At 46.5% G+C, this 15,488-nt stretch overlaps 1 protein-coding gene and 1 non-coding gene across 2 annotated transcripts; one reads left to right on the forward strand and one right to left on the reverse strand.

The window, feature by feature from the left end:
- Window positions 1-5,977: 5,977 nt before the first annotated feature.
- Psmb3 (proteasome 20S subunit beta 3) lies at window positions 5,978-13,332 on the reverse strand. The gene is made up of 6 exons (XM_076870769.2): window positions 13,224-13,332; window positions 12,709-12,893; window positions 10,193-10,300; window positions 8,812-8,989; window positions 7,181-7,275; window positions 5,978-6,095 (listed from the first exon to the last, which is right to left on the reverse strand). Exons 1-6 carry the CDS (start codon window positions 13,224-13,226, stop codon window positions 6,047-6,049), a joined length of 618 nt encoding a protein of 205 aa, XP_076726884.1. The 5' UTR covers window positions 13,227-13,332; the 3' UTR covers window positions 5,978-6,046.
- Window positions 13,333-14,175: 843 nt separating this feature from the next.
- Window positions 14,176-14,249, forward strand: Trnan-guu (transfer RNA asparagine (anticodon GUU)). The gene has a single exon. It is a non-coding gene; the product is annotated as a tRNA-Asn (tRNA).
- The last annotated feature ends 1,239 nt before the right edge of the window (window positions 14,250-15,488 follow it).

Below are 15,488 nucleotides of genomic sequence, written 5' to 3' on the forward strand. Positions count from 1 at the left end.
CTACCCCCAAATCGACTGCCGTCTGCAAGGGACAGTGATATGACACTAGGCCTCTGATAAATGCCACTTATGAAGAATAACCCTTATGGAGAAGGGAAAGGAGACTCAGCTGTTCCTTAGCAGGTTATGCTGAGATCCCAGGAAAGAGGCTGGGGAAGAAATTTTTAGACTTACAGCCATTTTGTGACGAGGTAGGGACGGCAGGCCTGGGGAAGGCCCTGTGCTGCTCAGCACACCACAACATCAGGTCAGATCATTGTAAACAAAAAATATGAAGTTTGGAGTCACCTTTTAGGGAAGCAGGATAAACTATCACCCCACCATGGGTGGGACTTTTCAGCTTCCCACTGCAAGTTCACTTTTTTAAATAGGAATTTTCCACCCCCTGTGCTTGTCTAATGTCCACTCGAAACAGTTCGAGACCCCGTTACTGTTTTAAAATGCATGCATGTTAAGATGAATCTCCAACCCAAGGAAAAAATAAAACTCAAAAAGCTTTGTGTACATCTGGTACGTGTGAGTCCTTTGGGAATGTCTTCCGCCACATATCCCCCCCGCCCCAAAAATTAAAAGAAAGTTTTGGTCCCAGTTTTAGGGGCTGCTTGGGCAAAATCAGTGTATGGCTTGAGTCTGAAGAAAGAATGTGGTCAGTGACATTCCATTTATAGATACAACTAATAAGCAATGTTAATTAAGCAGGGTCTGGTGGTGCACACCTGTAATCCCAACAACTCTGGAGGCAGAGGCAAGAGAATTGCAAATTTGAGGCCAACCTTTGCAACTTAGGCCTAAGCAGTGTAGCAAGACCCTCTCAAAAAATGAAAGGATTGGGGATGTAGTTCAGTGGTAAAGTGCCTCTGTATTCAATACCCAGTACCAAAACAAAACAACAAAAGGCAATGTTAAGGGCACAGATCCAGGGCTGGGGCTGTAGCTCGGTGGCAGAGTGCTTGCCTAGCACATGTGAGGTACTGGGTTCCATCCTCAGCACCACATAAATATATTGTGTCATCTACAAAAAAAAAGCACAGCGCCAGTGCAGGCTGCCTGCCCACTGTCATTGCCATGCACCAAACTGGAGGGCTGAATCACTGCCCCCTCCCTCACTTTTCCAGCTGGGGAGGAGGGCCACTGGCTAGCAGCCCTGTTTTACTGGCTGGCTATGCGGCTGACTGAATGAACATGGAACCTCTGTACCTCAGGTTCTCCTCCTGGATAATTTTTAGCTTAAAATCTAGTGGTTCTCAAAGTGTGGACCAATAGTATCAGTCAATTTACAGTTGACTTTCAGGTGCTACCTGAAAGTCAACTGTAAATTCTCAGGTCTCATCCCAGATCTTATGAATCAGAAACAAAGAAAAGAAAAAGCCAAGTGTGGTGGTGTGCACCTACAGTCCCAGCGCTCGACACTTGCTCAGGAGTTCGGACCAGCATGGGATGTAGCTCAGTGGTAGAGCGCTAGTGGGTAGGCACAAGACCCTGGGTCTGCTTCCCAGCACCACAAAAAGAAAAAAGGAACTTGTTCCCCCCCCTCCTCCCCGTAATAACAGATCAACTTTAATTTCAGCACCTGAATTGTTTAAAAAATCCACAGAAAACTATCTGTATGCCAGGCACGGTGGCACACACCTGCAATCCCAGTGGCTCAGGAGGCTGTGGCAGGAGGATTGTGAGTTCAAAGCCAGCCTCAGCAAAAGCAAAGTGCTGAACAACTTGGTGAGACCGTGTCTCTAAATAAAATACAAAATGGGGCTGGGGATTGGCTCAGTGGTCGAGTGTCCCTGAGTTCAATCCCCAGTATCAAAAAATAATAATAATCAGAAACCTTCCACAATTATAGTAGTAGTTAATTACAAGTTTTACAATTAATACTTGATATCAACAATCAATATTTAGCAGGAGATATTGAGCGTGATTTTTCAGAGTCTCATCCAGTTGTATTCTATTGGAAAGGTTTCTTAAGTAGGGATAAAAGTGGCCAAAGATAGATACTACCAGTGTCAGACCAGCAAGTAAAAGTTCTATCACAGTTTCTCTCCCCTGCCCTTTTTTTTGGCATTTAAAAGTGAACAGTGAGAAATACTATATATTTACATGTACACAATGTATACTGTGAAAGCATATTTGTGTACAAACATAAAAATACTTGTTAACTAGTTTGATAAATAATATATAAAAGTATGTAGCAGAAACATTCATCACATCTCTGAGTGTGAAAGATCAATTTTATGTTTTAGATTACACCAAACAAAGCTTTAGTTTTTTTTCACATCCCTTAATCAGAAATACTTGTAAAGGAAGGAAGATTCCACCCTTAGCATGGCTGTGAAAGGAGTTAAATTAAGAAAACAAGTATACATTGACATGCCTAAGTCCAGAATGAGTTCAAATATTTGGCCACATAGAATACTATCATCTTCAAGAACAGTAGTAATAGCTGGGTGCTGTGGCACACGCCTATGATCCCAGTGGCTCCAGAGGCTGAGACAGGAGGATCGTGAGTTCAAAGCCAGCCTCAGCAAAAGCAAGGTGCTAAACAACTCAGTGAGACCCTGTCTCTAAATAAAATACAAAATGGGGATGGGGCTGGGGATGTGTGGCCAAGTGGTCAAGTGTCCCCGAGTTCAATCCCCAGTACAAAAAAAAAAAGAAATAACAGGCTTGATAAGCAGTTTTTAATACAAAAGGCATTTTGGTATTTTAGCCACTGGAAAACAAAAGCTGTAGCACCAAGAAAGTTCTGAGATAGCTCACTTTTGTAGATTCCATTTAGTATATTTAAGGTTAATTAGAGTTGACATCAACATTTTTAAAGACAGGCAAAAATTCACATTAAAACAAACAAACCCTCCGTATGCTTAGAGTAGGTAATATGATTCCAAGAGTTAAAAATTATTTCACAACCTATGACTTCAGCTTGGCAAACAGATTCCAAACTGATTCATCACTATTAAAATGTAAGCTCTTAAAAAAAAAAAAAGAATGTATCCCTGAATAAGCAGACATGTATTTTAAAAGAATCAGACAATCCTTGAAGCAGCCTTGTGTTTCCTTTAAATTGGTCTGGAAAGAACCATTATATTAGCTTCATAGAAAGGATTAACTGGCTTCTAGGTCTAAGGTTAACACTGTGATCATCTGTTTAAGGATAGAAAGGGGGGCTGGGGATGTGGCTCAAGCTGTAGCGCGCTCGCCTGGCATGTGTGCAGCACTGGGTTCGATCCTCAGCACCACATACAAACAAAGATGTTGTGTCTGCCGAAAACTAAAAAATAAATATTAAAAAATTCTCTCTTAAAAAAAAAGGTACCAACATTATGTAAACCCATAAGGAAAGAAGGAGGAGATGAGGGCTTCCCCTGGCAGTTGGGAGCTAAAACTCAAGGGATTCTTAGAAAAATGACATGATGGCAGCAGTTCTTGTTTTTTCTGAGTTAATTCTAGTGAGGGAAGGCATTCTTTTCTTTCTTTTTTGGTACTGGGGATTGAATTCGACCCCTGAGCCACATCCCCAGCCCTTTATCTATCTATCGGTATATATATATACATTTATATTGTAGACAGACATAACACCTTTATTGTATTTTTTATTTTTATGTGGTGCCGGGGATCAAACCCACTGCCTCACGCATGCTAGGCAAGCGCTCTACCACTGAGCCACAACCCAAGCCCCTCTTGGCCCTATTTTTTTTTTATCTTAGAGATCAGGTCTCACTGAGTTGCTTAGCGCCTCATGGTTGCTGAGGCTGGCTTTGAATCTGTGATTCTCCTGTCTCAGCCTCCCCAGCCACTGGGATTACAGCATGCGCCACTGCATCCGGCAGGGAAGACATTCTTGCTCTTGAAATTTCCTTATACCCTGGACAAGTTCATGGAAATCTTGATATACATTCATCCTAATCTTTGCTGATGTTCCATTTTTGTTACTTTAGTGGCCATGCTACTTGTTGTCCTTCAGTGTTACTTGTCTTTGATGATCTAGGTCAGCTTTATTACCAATTAAAAATCACTGGATCCCTGCGTGGTGGTGCTGGCCTGTAATTCTAGCCACTTGGGAGGCTGAGGCAAGAGGATTGCAGATTGGAGGCCAGCCTCAGCAATTTTATGAGGCCCTATGCAACTTGGTGAAACATGTCTCAAAAGAAAAAATAAAAAGGACTCAGAAGTAAAGCACCCAGGGTTCAATATCCAGTACCAAAAGAAAAAAAAAATCATTGGAAACGCCTCATGATCCTTTACTGAGATTTCTTCAAAACTTGTCTCTGCCTGGGTGCAATGGCACATGCCTATAGTCCCAGGGGCTTAGGTGGGAGGAGGATCGTGAGTTCAAAACCAGCCTTAGCAAAAGTGAGGCGCAAAGCAACTCAGACCCTGTCTCTAAATAAAATACAAAATAGGGCTGTCGGGGTGGGGTACTGGTGATATAGCTTAGTTGGTAGAGTGCTTGCCTTGCATGCACAAGGCCCTGGGTTCAACCCCAAAGGATGTGGCTCAGTGGTCGAGTGCCCCCTCAGTGGTCGAGTTCCATCCCCAGTACAAAAACAAGACAAAACCCCCCTGCCTCTATCTATGACTGAAAAGACCTGCAGGAAGCCCTCAAGAGCCCTTGTATACTGTTTTCCCTTGGCTCCACTCTCCTTGTCCAGCTGTGTCTAAAATCTCTAGCAGGGTCGCTGTTACCTGTCCTACCTGGCATGTAGGAGTCCTCGAGGGTTGGATCACAGTACTGAGTGAAGCGGGTTGGATCAAAGTACTGAGTGAAGCGGATGGTGAGTACCGACTTGCCCATGTCACTCCCAACGACATCACTGGCTGGCAGTGGTCATGGCTCCACGTGCCTCTCCACAGCACCTTCAGAATGCAGCCTTCAAAGCTGCTGCCAGCGATGTGTGCCGCAGTGCCTGTGGGAGGCATTCTGGGTGGCTGTTTGGGATCCACTGTGCTAAACAAATGTCCCTTTGTTTTCTAAGGCATCTACTACAGCTTGTAAGCTGGGCTCAGGGTATCTTAGAAGACAGATAATTGACCCTAAAAAGTCAATTAAGTCAGCACCTCAAGGGATGAGATCCAGTGTGTTTTGTGAGCTCCCCAGGTTGATTCTAAAACTGATGTAGAAAACCTCTTGTGGGGGCTGGAGTTGTGGCTCAGTGGTAGAGTGCTTGCCTTGCACATGTGAGACCCTGGGTTCGATCCTCAGCACCACATACAAAAATAAACAAGTGAAATAAAGGTGTTGTGTCCAACTACAACTAAAAAATAAATTTTAAAAAAAGGGCTGGGGATGTGGCTCAAGCGGTAGCGCGCTCTCCTGGCGTTCGTGCAGCCCGGGTTTGATCCTCAGCACCACATACAAACAAAGATGTTGTGTCCACCGAAAACTAAAAAAATAAAGAAAGAAACAAAACCAAAAAACCTCTTGTGGGTACTTGGCTGAATTTCTATCTTAAACATTTTTTATAAAAGATTGAGGATCACAGTTGGAGGCTGGCCTCAGCAACTTAATGAGACCATGTCTCAAAAAATAAGAGTACTTGGCAATGTGTAGAGCACCCTGGGTTCCATCCTCAGTACCTTAAAAAATATAAATAAATAAAGTAGCCTTGGACAAGTTCTCTATCTGCCCTTTATCTCTAAACAACTAATCGCAACTGCTCTGGCTCATTATGATGATTAAATTCTAGAAGGTGAAAGCAATTTATTCAAGGCCAAGCCCAGAGCAAGCATTCCACAGTGACTTGTAGATTATTCTCCCTGATGGATCAGTGGAGCAGCACACATATCAAAAGGAAAACCTGAGCCCAGTCTGAGCTCAGTAGGGAGCACCTGCTTAGATATGTGCAAGGAACTGGGTTCCACCCCACCACACCCATCCCTAAGAAAAAGAAAGAAAAATCTGAGGACCAAGCTAAACCTTAGTAGCTCTTTTACCTGCCTAGTTGGGGACAGAGAGTGGGGAAGCACCAAAGACAAGCAGTAATGAAAGAAAGGCTATTTTATTTTTTTAAAAAAGGGAAAGAAAGAGAAAAACTGGATTCTGTGAACAGGGTCAGTCCATTCGGGCCTTCAGTGTCCTGGTGGTGATCTTGTCCTTCTCACTGTAGAGGGAGAAAATGACAAGAAAACATGTATACCCACCTAACTGGTAGCTACACCTCCTGCCCCAGCCTGAACACTGGGCTCTGGGCAAGGAGAGCTGAGGGCCACCTACTGCCCCCAGGAACTGTCCAGCAAGCCTCAGCTGGTGTCAGCCTGTGGTGAGAAGCAGGAGGATGAGAGGGGAACTGGGAAGACTCCACAGGAGAATCACCTAGGGGAGCTTCTCCCAGAAAATGGTGGACTGAGATGCCCTCCAAAGAACAAAAGGCACTCCAGAGCTGGGTGCAGCAGCGCACACTATAATCCCAGCTACCTGGGAGGCTGAATCAGGAGGATCTCAGGTTTGGAGCCACCCTCAGCAACTTAGAGAGGCCCTATCTCAAAATGAATTTTTAAAAAGGAGCTGGGGTAGGGCACTTGTCTAGCATGTGCAAGGCCCTGGATTTACTCCACACTATAGAGGGGGGGAAAAAAAGGGTCTCTCAGGCCTAGAGATCTTCTTGATCTCATCCTAGTGAACGCAAGAGAACCTTAGGGTGGTAAATTCTGTACTCGCAAGAAGCTAGCAGGCTACCCCAAGAGGAAAAGGGTCTGAATGCTGACTGGACTGCAGAAAGCAGCTGGAAGCACACTTTCTACTTTAGACAATTAGGTTCTGGTCACAGTCCCAAAGAGGGGTGTGTGTGTGGCAGTTAGAGAGCTGGAAAATGGTTCCCCAGAGCTCAGCACATCACATGGTTCTGGGCTCTGGACTTGTAGGGGTCAGGAGAAAGAATGGGGAGCTGCCCAGATGTTCAATTTGCAGTAGCTTTGCTGTGGCTCCTGCCCACATAGCTCTCTGAGATCTTAGGGTTACCATTAGGGAAGAATATGAGCAGAGGAGGCAGCTCAGGGTCATGGAGCCTCACCTGGCAGAGGCCAGGGGAGGTGGCATGGAAGCACTAACTTCTGCTCTGTGCCTGCCACAAGCCCAGGCTTTTTTCTCCTCATGCCTGCCCAGCTGGCTGGGAAGATGGAGTGCTCATGGGGCAGCAGAGAGACAGGTATCTGCAAAGTGTCCAGACTTCTCCCAACATGTACTCACATGATGTGGACAATGACTCCCATGCCTGACACTGCGTCCCGGTCCACAGCGTTCAGCATGGCTTGGGAGATGGTTTCAAACAGGTGTTCTGGATCCTGCGACAGAGCAGAGCCCTTTCAGACTCCTGACTTAGTTTGGCTCCTTTACTTTCTTTTCTTCTAGCCTCAAGGTCCCAATTCTGGCTTCTGCCATGCTTGAAGTGAGGCTATTCCCTGGATGTGGGAAGCCTCAACTCCTTCCTTGGCAGGGAGCAGCACTATGTAAAGATGTCACATTCTGAATTTCCTCCAGGAGCCAGCAGCGTGACCTGAGCAAGTAACACATCCCTTCACTGAACCTTAACTCCTCTTCTATAAAATGCGGAAAACAGTCTCCACTTGGCTCTGATGTGCTTTCTCAGCTGCTGGATGAACTCTTCCCCTGGATGTCCCATAGGCACCTCAGAATTCAACCTGTCCAACCAGCTCCTCCTCCCACACTCAGCCTGGCTAAGCTAGGGGGAGACTCAGCCTCGTCAGTATCTGCCTCCTCCCCTGCTTCCTTCCCAGAAGAAGTCCCCCGGACTGGCTGCCCTTCTGCCCCCACTGCCACCGTCTTTGCTCAGGACCTCAGTGCCTCCTGTAGATGACAATAACCTGTCACATCCAGTTCCTTACAGTGGGGGGAAAGTGTTTTAAATTCCTTTGTGTGGTTTGAGGCCCTTGGAAGTCTCATTCCAATCTCCTCCTCCCACCCCATCTCAACCCACATTCCGCCCCCATGGCCACCCTGAGCTCTAGTCACAGAACACACCGGAACACATCAAGCTCTGCCTGTACCTTGCCCAGGCCCGTCCTCCTGCCACCAGGTCCTTTCCTTCCTCCTCTTCCCAGCACACTGCATTTTAACAGGTATCTGGGTGTCTTTCAAGCTTTGGAAGGTGACAGTAAGCCCCTCAAGTCACACTGTATCCAGGTCCAAGCCTAGAGGGCTGGCACGCAATGACAATAGCTACCCCTCCCAAGAGGCAGTATCCTGAGCTCTCTTCATGAGCTTTCCTAAAACCACACCTAAGTCAGTCTCTGTCAGTACCCTCTTTCCCAGCTGAGGTGACAGGGTAAAATAACAGAATCAAGAACAATAACCAGGGGCTGGGAGTGTAGCTCAGGGTCGCACATTTGTCTAGCATGTGTGAGGCACTGGGTTCAATTCTTAGCACCGCACATAAACAGTAAATAAAAATAAAGGTCCATCAACAACTAAAAATACATTAAAAACAAAATAAAACAATAGCTAAATGGTAGATGGACCCAGGTTTCCAACCCAGACAGCCTGGGTCCAAACCCATTCTGTCAGCTGCCATTAATGCTGCACTGTGTTAAATATTCGTTTGATAATGGAAATGAGAACCCAGTAAATCCAACTCGAGGCTGTGGTAAACAGCTGACCTGGGCCTCCTAACAGGGGTGCTCTCCTCCAGAGTCTGCTGGCCCCAGGGGATGATGCTCCTGGAAACCCTCCCAAGGAGCAATAGCTGTAGTCTACCCTCCGCACTCCGTTCTGCCCACGACTTGCCACACAACCACATTTTGTTCCTGATGGCCTCGGGTAGCTACCCCAGAGCCCAGCTCCCCTCTCTGCCACCAACTCACCATATTGGGCTCCCAGAGGGACTCGCACATCCCATACATTTGTTCAGCGCAGGTGCCACTAACTACAAAGTCGTCAGTCACCATGGGGCAGCCAATGAGGTCTAGAGAGCAAATGAAGGGCTTAAAGGTCTTCGGGTCCAACCCAGCGATAACTGGCTCTGTGTAGTAGGGGCCAAACCTGTAGGACCAGGACAAGAGAGAGAAACCAGGGCTCAAGAGTACTCACTTTCATGTGCAGGCCTATTCAGACAGACAAGGCTCTGCTCTGGTCCAGCCCTAGGAGGAAAACTCAGGACCTGCTTGGGAAGATCTTCTCCCTGTGGTCAGCTCTGCCTAAGCCTCTCCTAGTAGCTGGCAGTGCTTAAAGACCTCATCATCACCACCATCAACTCGTGATGCTCCTATTCCAGCCTCCCAAGGTGCTGGGATGGCCACAGTGCCTGGCTTCATCTTCTTTTCTCTGACACTTCCCTTCACTCCATCTTACCCTGGCCCTCACTTCCTCTTCCCTTCTTCGGGAATTGAGCCTTCTTCCCTATCCTAACCCAAAGTTCTATCATTATTCAGTTCTCTAAACATTAATACCTCTATGCCTTTAGAAAAAGAATTTGAGGCTGTTTATTGAAAAAAATAAAACAAATCAAGTACAAGTCATTCAGACTGAACACAGTATTGTTCTGAGCCATCTGGCAAGGCAGGTGAGCTGGGTTATTTCTCACTGCCTGCAAAAGGAAATGGCAGCTTATTGGAAATTTTTTCTAGATCTCGAACTCTGAGCATAATCAATTTGTTGTGCATAGCTGAATTTTTATAATTTTATAAGACTTGCCCCCTTCCCAATATAAATCAATCTAAAAGTTTTTCTGTTGCTGGATGTGCTGGTACATGTCTGTAATTCCAGCTACATGGGAGGCTGAGGCAAGAGGACTGGAAGTTCAAGGCCAGCCTCAGCTATTTGGCAAGATCTTGCTCAAAATAAAAAAGAAAGACTGAAGATATATATAGCTCAGTGGAAGAGCACTTGCCTAGCATGCATGAGGCCCAGGGTTCAATCCCTAACACTGAAATAAAATAAACAAAAAACAACAACAGAAACAAAAACAACTTAGTTTTAGGGTTTTATTTTTGTTTTTGTATTTTGGATCCCACTGAGCCACATCCCCAGCCTTAGAGTTGTTGAGACTGACCTCAAACATGGGATCCCCCTGCTTCAGCCTCCTGAGTCACTAGAATTATAGGTGTGATCACCACACCTGGTTTCTGTAATGAGTTTTCCTCACAAAAACTAATACTAATAATGAGAATGGGAGGACAAGGAGGACTGCCTGATCCTCCATTCAACATGCCTACTCGGCCAATCAAGGGCTGTACTTCCACTCACCTTTTCTCATATAAGAGGTTAGCCACCATGCTCATGAGGGTATAAGGCTTAATCTGCCGACCTTCCTTCAACTCATACAGGTTCAGCCGGAACTTGAGGCGTTGCGCACTACAGTGGGAGGAGAAAAAAGTGAGTGAGCCATTGCTGGATGTCCCCTTAAGTCTACCCTGTGGTAGTCAGGAGGAACTCAAGGAGACATACAACCTCTTTCCTGACCAAGGGATGCTGCAAAGTCTTTTTTTTTTTTTAATTTCAATATTTATTTTTCAGTTTTCAGCGGACACAACATCTTTGTATGTGGTGCTGAGGATTGAACCCAGGCTGCACGCAAGCCAGGCAAGCGCACTACCACTTGAGCCACATCCCCAGCCCATGCTGCAAAGTCTTAAATGTACTCAGAAGCAACAGCTTTGTGCTGATGGACAGGAAGATATACAAGAAAGAAGGCCACACTTCCCCTAGGGCCATTTCAGAGTCCACCAATGCCATGCCTGGTTTCTGTAATGAGTTGGAGGCACAGCAATGCTTCCAACAAAGACTTAGAGACAACTTTAGTTCCATCTTACAGGTGAGGAAACTGAGGCCTAGTGAAGTAACTGTTGCCCACAAACAAGCAAAGTCAGTGAGAAAATCTCCCAAAGAAAAGGAAGCAGCGTGAGGAGAGAGCAAGGCTGCTGAGAGCCTGCACGCTGACAGGAACCTGAGCTGTGGTTCTCTGACTCCAGCAGGAGAAAAGGGTGAGCTGGGTTAGAGCTCAGGTGAAATTCTGTGTTCTTGAGACATAGGGGGCTTTAAGGGAAATGAGAGAGAATATTTTCTGACAAACGTCCACCCTATCCATGAACAAGTCTTTCAGCCTTTTAGGACCGAAGTCCAGAGCTGCTGCTCCTTAGGCCACCAGTTTCCTGCAGCTCCTGCCACTTGTGACCTCATATTCCCGCACGGAATACTTTCCCAGTGCTTTTCCTCTTTTCTTCTCTGACATCTCTTCCCCCGCCACTGCTAAAATAAGATTCAGTTCTCAACTGCAGCCTATTCTTTTCCCCTCCACATGCTTCATCTCTCCAGAATCTTCTCCCATGGATTTAACACATCACCAGGGCCTCTCCTGCACTGAGCTGGTAACTTTAAAACCCTAATTGCTTGCAAGATATTCCTGAATGGCTTGCCTTCTCCTTAAAATTGATGTCAAACTCAAAGTCATCATCTTTTCCCCAAAATTAGTCTTCCCAGCTCCTATATTTTAGTTAACATGCTCAAAATAAGAATAATTTTTGGATCTTAATGGTGTTGCTTACGTGCCGGATACTAATTTAGATTTTAGTACAGCTGTCCCTTGATATCCATTAGGGACTGGTTCCAGGAACCGCCCCCCCTCGGGGCTGGGGATGTGGTAGCGCGCTCGCCTGGCATGCGTGCGGCCCGGGTTCGATCCTCAGCACCACGTACAAACAAAGATGTTGTGTTTGCCGAAAACTAAAAAATAAAATATTTAAAAAAAAAAAGAAAAAAAAGAAACCCCCTCCCCCCATACCAAAATATGGTGGTGTAACAGGTGTCATGGCACTCACCTGAAATCTCAGCAACTCAGGAGGCTGAAGCAGAAGGATTGAAAGGTCAAGACCAGCTTCAGCAACTTATTGAGACCATGTCTCAAAATAAAAAATAAAAAGGACTGGGGATATGGCTCAGTGGAAAAGCACCTCTGGGTTCCATTCCCAGTAACAAAAAAGGCAAAGCCCCAGATCCTTCCATTGTTTTTTTACACCACCTTCTTAGGACCATAATCTTCACACTTGGACCATCACAAAATTGACTTGGCTTCTCTTCCAAACTCTCCCTTTTCATACAAATAACCACTGTCAACTAGCTAACTTACAGGTGAGGAAATATGCACCAACCCATCATGGGTTGACTATCTCTGTATACCTGCTTTGTTTGCCAACTAGACATGAAGTTCTTTAGGAACTGGGCAGACACCACTCTGGCCTTAAAGAGACCTGCACTGGGCTGGGAGGTGGTGCACACCTATAAATCCCAGACTCAGTAGGCTGAGGCAGGGGGTTTGCAAGTACCAGGCCAGCCTCAACAACTAAGTAAGACCCTGTCTCAAAAATAAATAAATAAAAAGGGCTTGGAATGTAGCTCAGTAGTAAAGCTCCTAGCTTCAACCCCCTATTGCCCCCCACCCCACCCCCCACACAAAGAGACCTGCACCGGGATCCTGGCTGATACCCATTAACTTGCATATTGGACAAGACACTCTCTGAGATTCTCGGATTGTTCATCTGCAAAGTGGAACAGCAACCTGGTAATATCTGAGACTAAATGAGTCCTTGCACAGTAAGGTGCCTTCCAGAGCCCGCCAGAGTAAATGCTGGTCTAGGTTGTTCAGGACATTTGTACCGCTGTGGTATCGGCAAAGCCTCAGACTCACTGATGGTGTTTGGCAGACGACCAACATCCAGGTTGGTTCAAGAAAAGTCTTGGTGTAGGTAGAGACCCCTGACACTTACACAGTCTGGACATCTGTGGCGAGCCCTGCCAGGCCAATGTATAGCCGGTCACCCATAGGAAAGATCTTCTGGAAGTCCGTGGTCACCATCTGCGCTTGGATCCCGAAGCGCCTGTCTGCAGCGATGGCCACACAGTTCTTCCCCTTCATGGCCATGACGGCCCCTCCATTATAGGACATAATAGACTGGGGAAAAAAGTGGAGGACCTCAGCGCGAGCAGTCAAAGGTCGCCATAGCCCCCAGTCCAGCCCCCGATCTGAATGCTCCTGTGCTCCCTGTCCTCCAGACTGGAGGCTCCTGGACGCCCAGAACTCCAGCTCTTTAGATGGGCCCTGTGAGACAGCTAAAAGCCTCACTCAACCCCTAGTTCCTCTCCGCCGGGTCCGCTTCCTTCGAACTGAACCTGCTTCCTTCCATCAACCCGGAGATACCCTCTCCGCTCCTAAGCCTGACCTTACCCCTCCCGGCTTCTCAATTCTTACCCCGTGTCCTTTTTCCTCACCCCCCTTTCTCACCATGATTGCGGTATACTAGGACCCCCGATCGCCGCTGCAATTCCAGTAAACCGGTCCTGGCTTTCTCTACGCCAACACTCTTGCTGTTTCCTTTCCATTGGTTGATAGACCAAGTCCTCCTGGCAACTTGGGATTTCTATTGACTGTTCCATCCGTCAATCATCTTCACATGTTTGGTTGAGAGGCCAAAACCGGGGCGGGGAAAGCGGAAAGTGAAAAGTCACTGTGAGTACGGAAGAGCCCTGCGTCGGGGTGCATGCTGGGATATCGGCGGACCCCAATTAGCCTTAGGGACTAGAGAAGGGGCGGGGTTGACACGCACGTGGGCTGGGAAAGCAGTGCTGGAGAGCTGCGCCCCGAGCTGCAGGGCTTTCGTGGAGCACGCTGTATAAATTACTTGTCCTCACTTTATTTCTGTGTCCCAGAAATCCCAGAAAAGCTACTTGTACCTGGGCACTTTGCGAGCTTCCTATATTCTCTGTCTTTGAACAGTGCGTGGCGTATGGAAGGCTCCCATTAAGTCCTAGTTGTAAAAATGCGAGAGGGAGGGGAGCACGTCGCGGGTATTCTGCGGCTACAGGGGTTCAGCTTCAAAGGGAGTTTTGGAGAGCAGAGGTGGGTCTTTTTGGGACCTCTCCGACGGGTCGTCAGTGTAGCCTAAGTCTCAGGTCACCCTAAAAAGGGACAGTTCGGACCTCTCCACATGTAAGTACAACTCAAGATTGGTCAGTGCCGATCTCTAGCAGACAGACCTCTAGCAATCGAGGAGAAGCGACCACGTTCTTCGTCTTCCCCTACCAAGCCCTATCGCCCTTCCTCACAGACAGGACCTTTTCTTTTCTCCCAGGAACTGTTCTCCTTCTCTGGATTTCAGAGCTCATGTTACGGTTCCTGCGCCAATCCAGGCTCCTTCCCATTGACTCGGCTCTCTGCTACCTTAACAGTTATCGCAGTCTCTGTGGCGCAATCGGTTAGCGCGTTCGGCTGTTAACCGAAAGGTTGGTGGTTCGAGCCCACCCAGGGACGCATTCTTTTTCCCTGATGGGATTCTTTTTCTCTTTTTAACACACCCTCCTAAAAGCCAAATTTTGTATTGAAATGAAGAGGCAACGTTTGTTTCTGCGACTAATCAGAGGATTGAAAAATTTGTTGTAAAGGACGGAATAATTTCTCTCGCACGTCTCATCATTGCCTTCCCACCGCTATGCTCAAACTAGATTGCAGAAAAGCAGACCGAGGCTTTTGTATCACAAAAACGAAAAGGCGATTCGTTTTATGATGCATTTTTTCCGTCGGATTAAGAAAGAATTTGCAACGGAGACAGTTTTCCATTATCTCCTTCAGTGGATGGTACGAACCCTAAATACTATGTCTGGAAGGGAGGACTGTGAAGATAGAGAAGGAAGGGCAGAGACAAGCTGAGGGATGAGGAGAAAGGCGCCAGAAGGGGAACATAGTTAGGGTTAACAGAGAGACAGAAAGAAGGGACATGACAGAGACATAGGGTGAGTGGGGAAGCCCCCAAGAAAATGGAGAGAGGGAAAAGAGAATCGTTATTAATATGAGATTATGAGAAGCACAGAAGAAAGAAGAGGAGGAAAAGAAAGAAAAAACAAGATGCTAGAGATACAGAAGTGTGGAGGAAAATAGGGAAATAGAAGTAGAGATTGGCAAAGAACATTATTTCTTGGGAAAGAAAAGGTGTGAAGGACACAGATACTCATGAAAGATCTAGAGGAATTGCTCTCTCCTATCTTTGGCATTTATTTTTATTTTGGGGGGGAGGGTACCAGGGATTGAACTCAGGGACTCTCAACCACTGAGCAACATCCCCAGCCCAATCTTGTATTTTATTAGAGACAGGTTCTCACTGAGTTGCTTAGTGCCTTTCCATAGCTGAGGCTGGCTTTGAACTTGCAATCCTGTTGTCTCAGCTTCCCAAACTGCTGGGATTACAAGTCTGCCCACTGCACCCAGCCTATCATCAGCATTTTAAAGGGGATTTTATTCTGGAACTAGCTCTTAGCATATGCTGGAAATAATCACCTAGATTTCTTGGGTTCCTGCCCTTTGGGAGCTGATACTTTGTGAGTGACACAGTGACTCTTGTTCTGAATTATCAACTAGAGGACCACATGAGATACAAACAAAATTGGGGGGGTGCATAAAGCTTTTTATGTCTGCAGAAGTGCATTCCAGTGAGCAGGTCGGAGCCTTGATCTACATGGAAAATAGCAAGGGAATCTTTCAATCAGTTCTCTTGAG

Source organism: Callospermophilus lateralis, chromosome 11, assembly GCF_048772815.1.
Source record: "Callospermophilus lateralis isolate mCalLat2 chromosome 11, mCalLat2.hap1, whole genome shotgun sequence".
NCBI lineage: Eukaryota > Metazoa > Chordata > Mammalia > Rodentia > Sciuridae > Callospermophilus > Callospermophilus lateralis.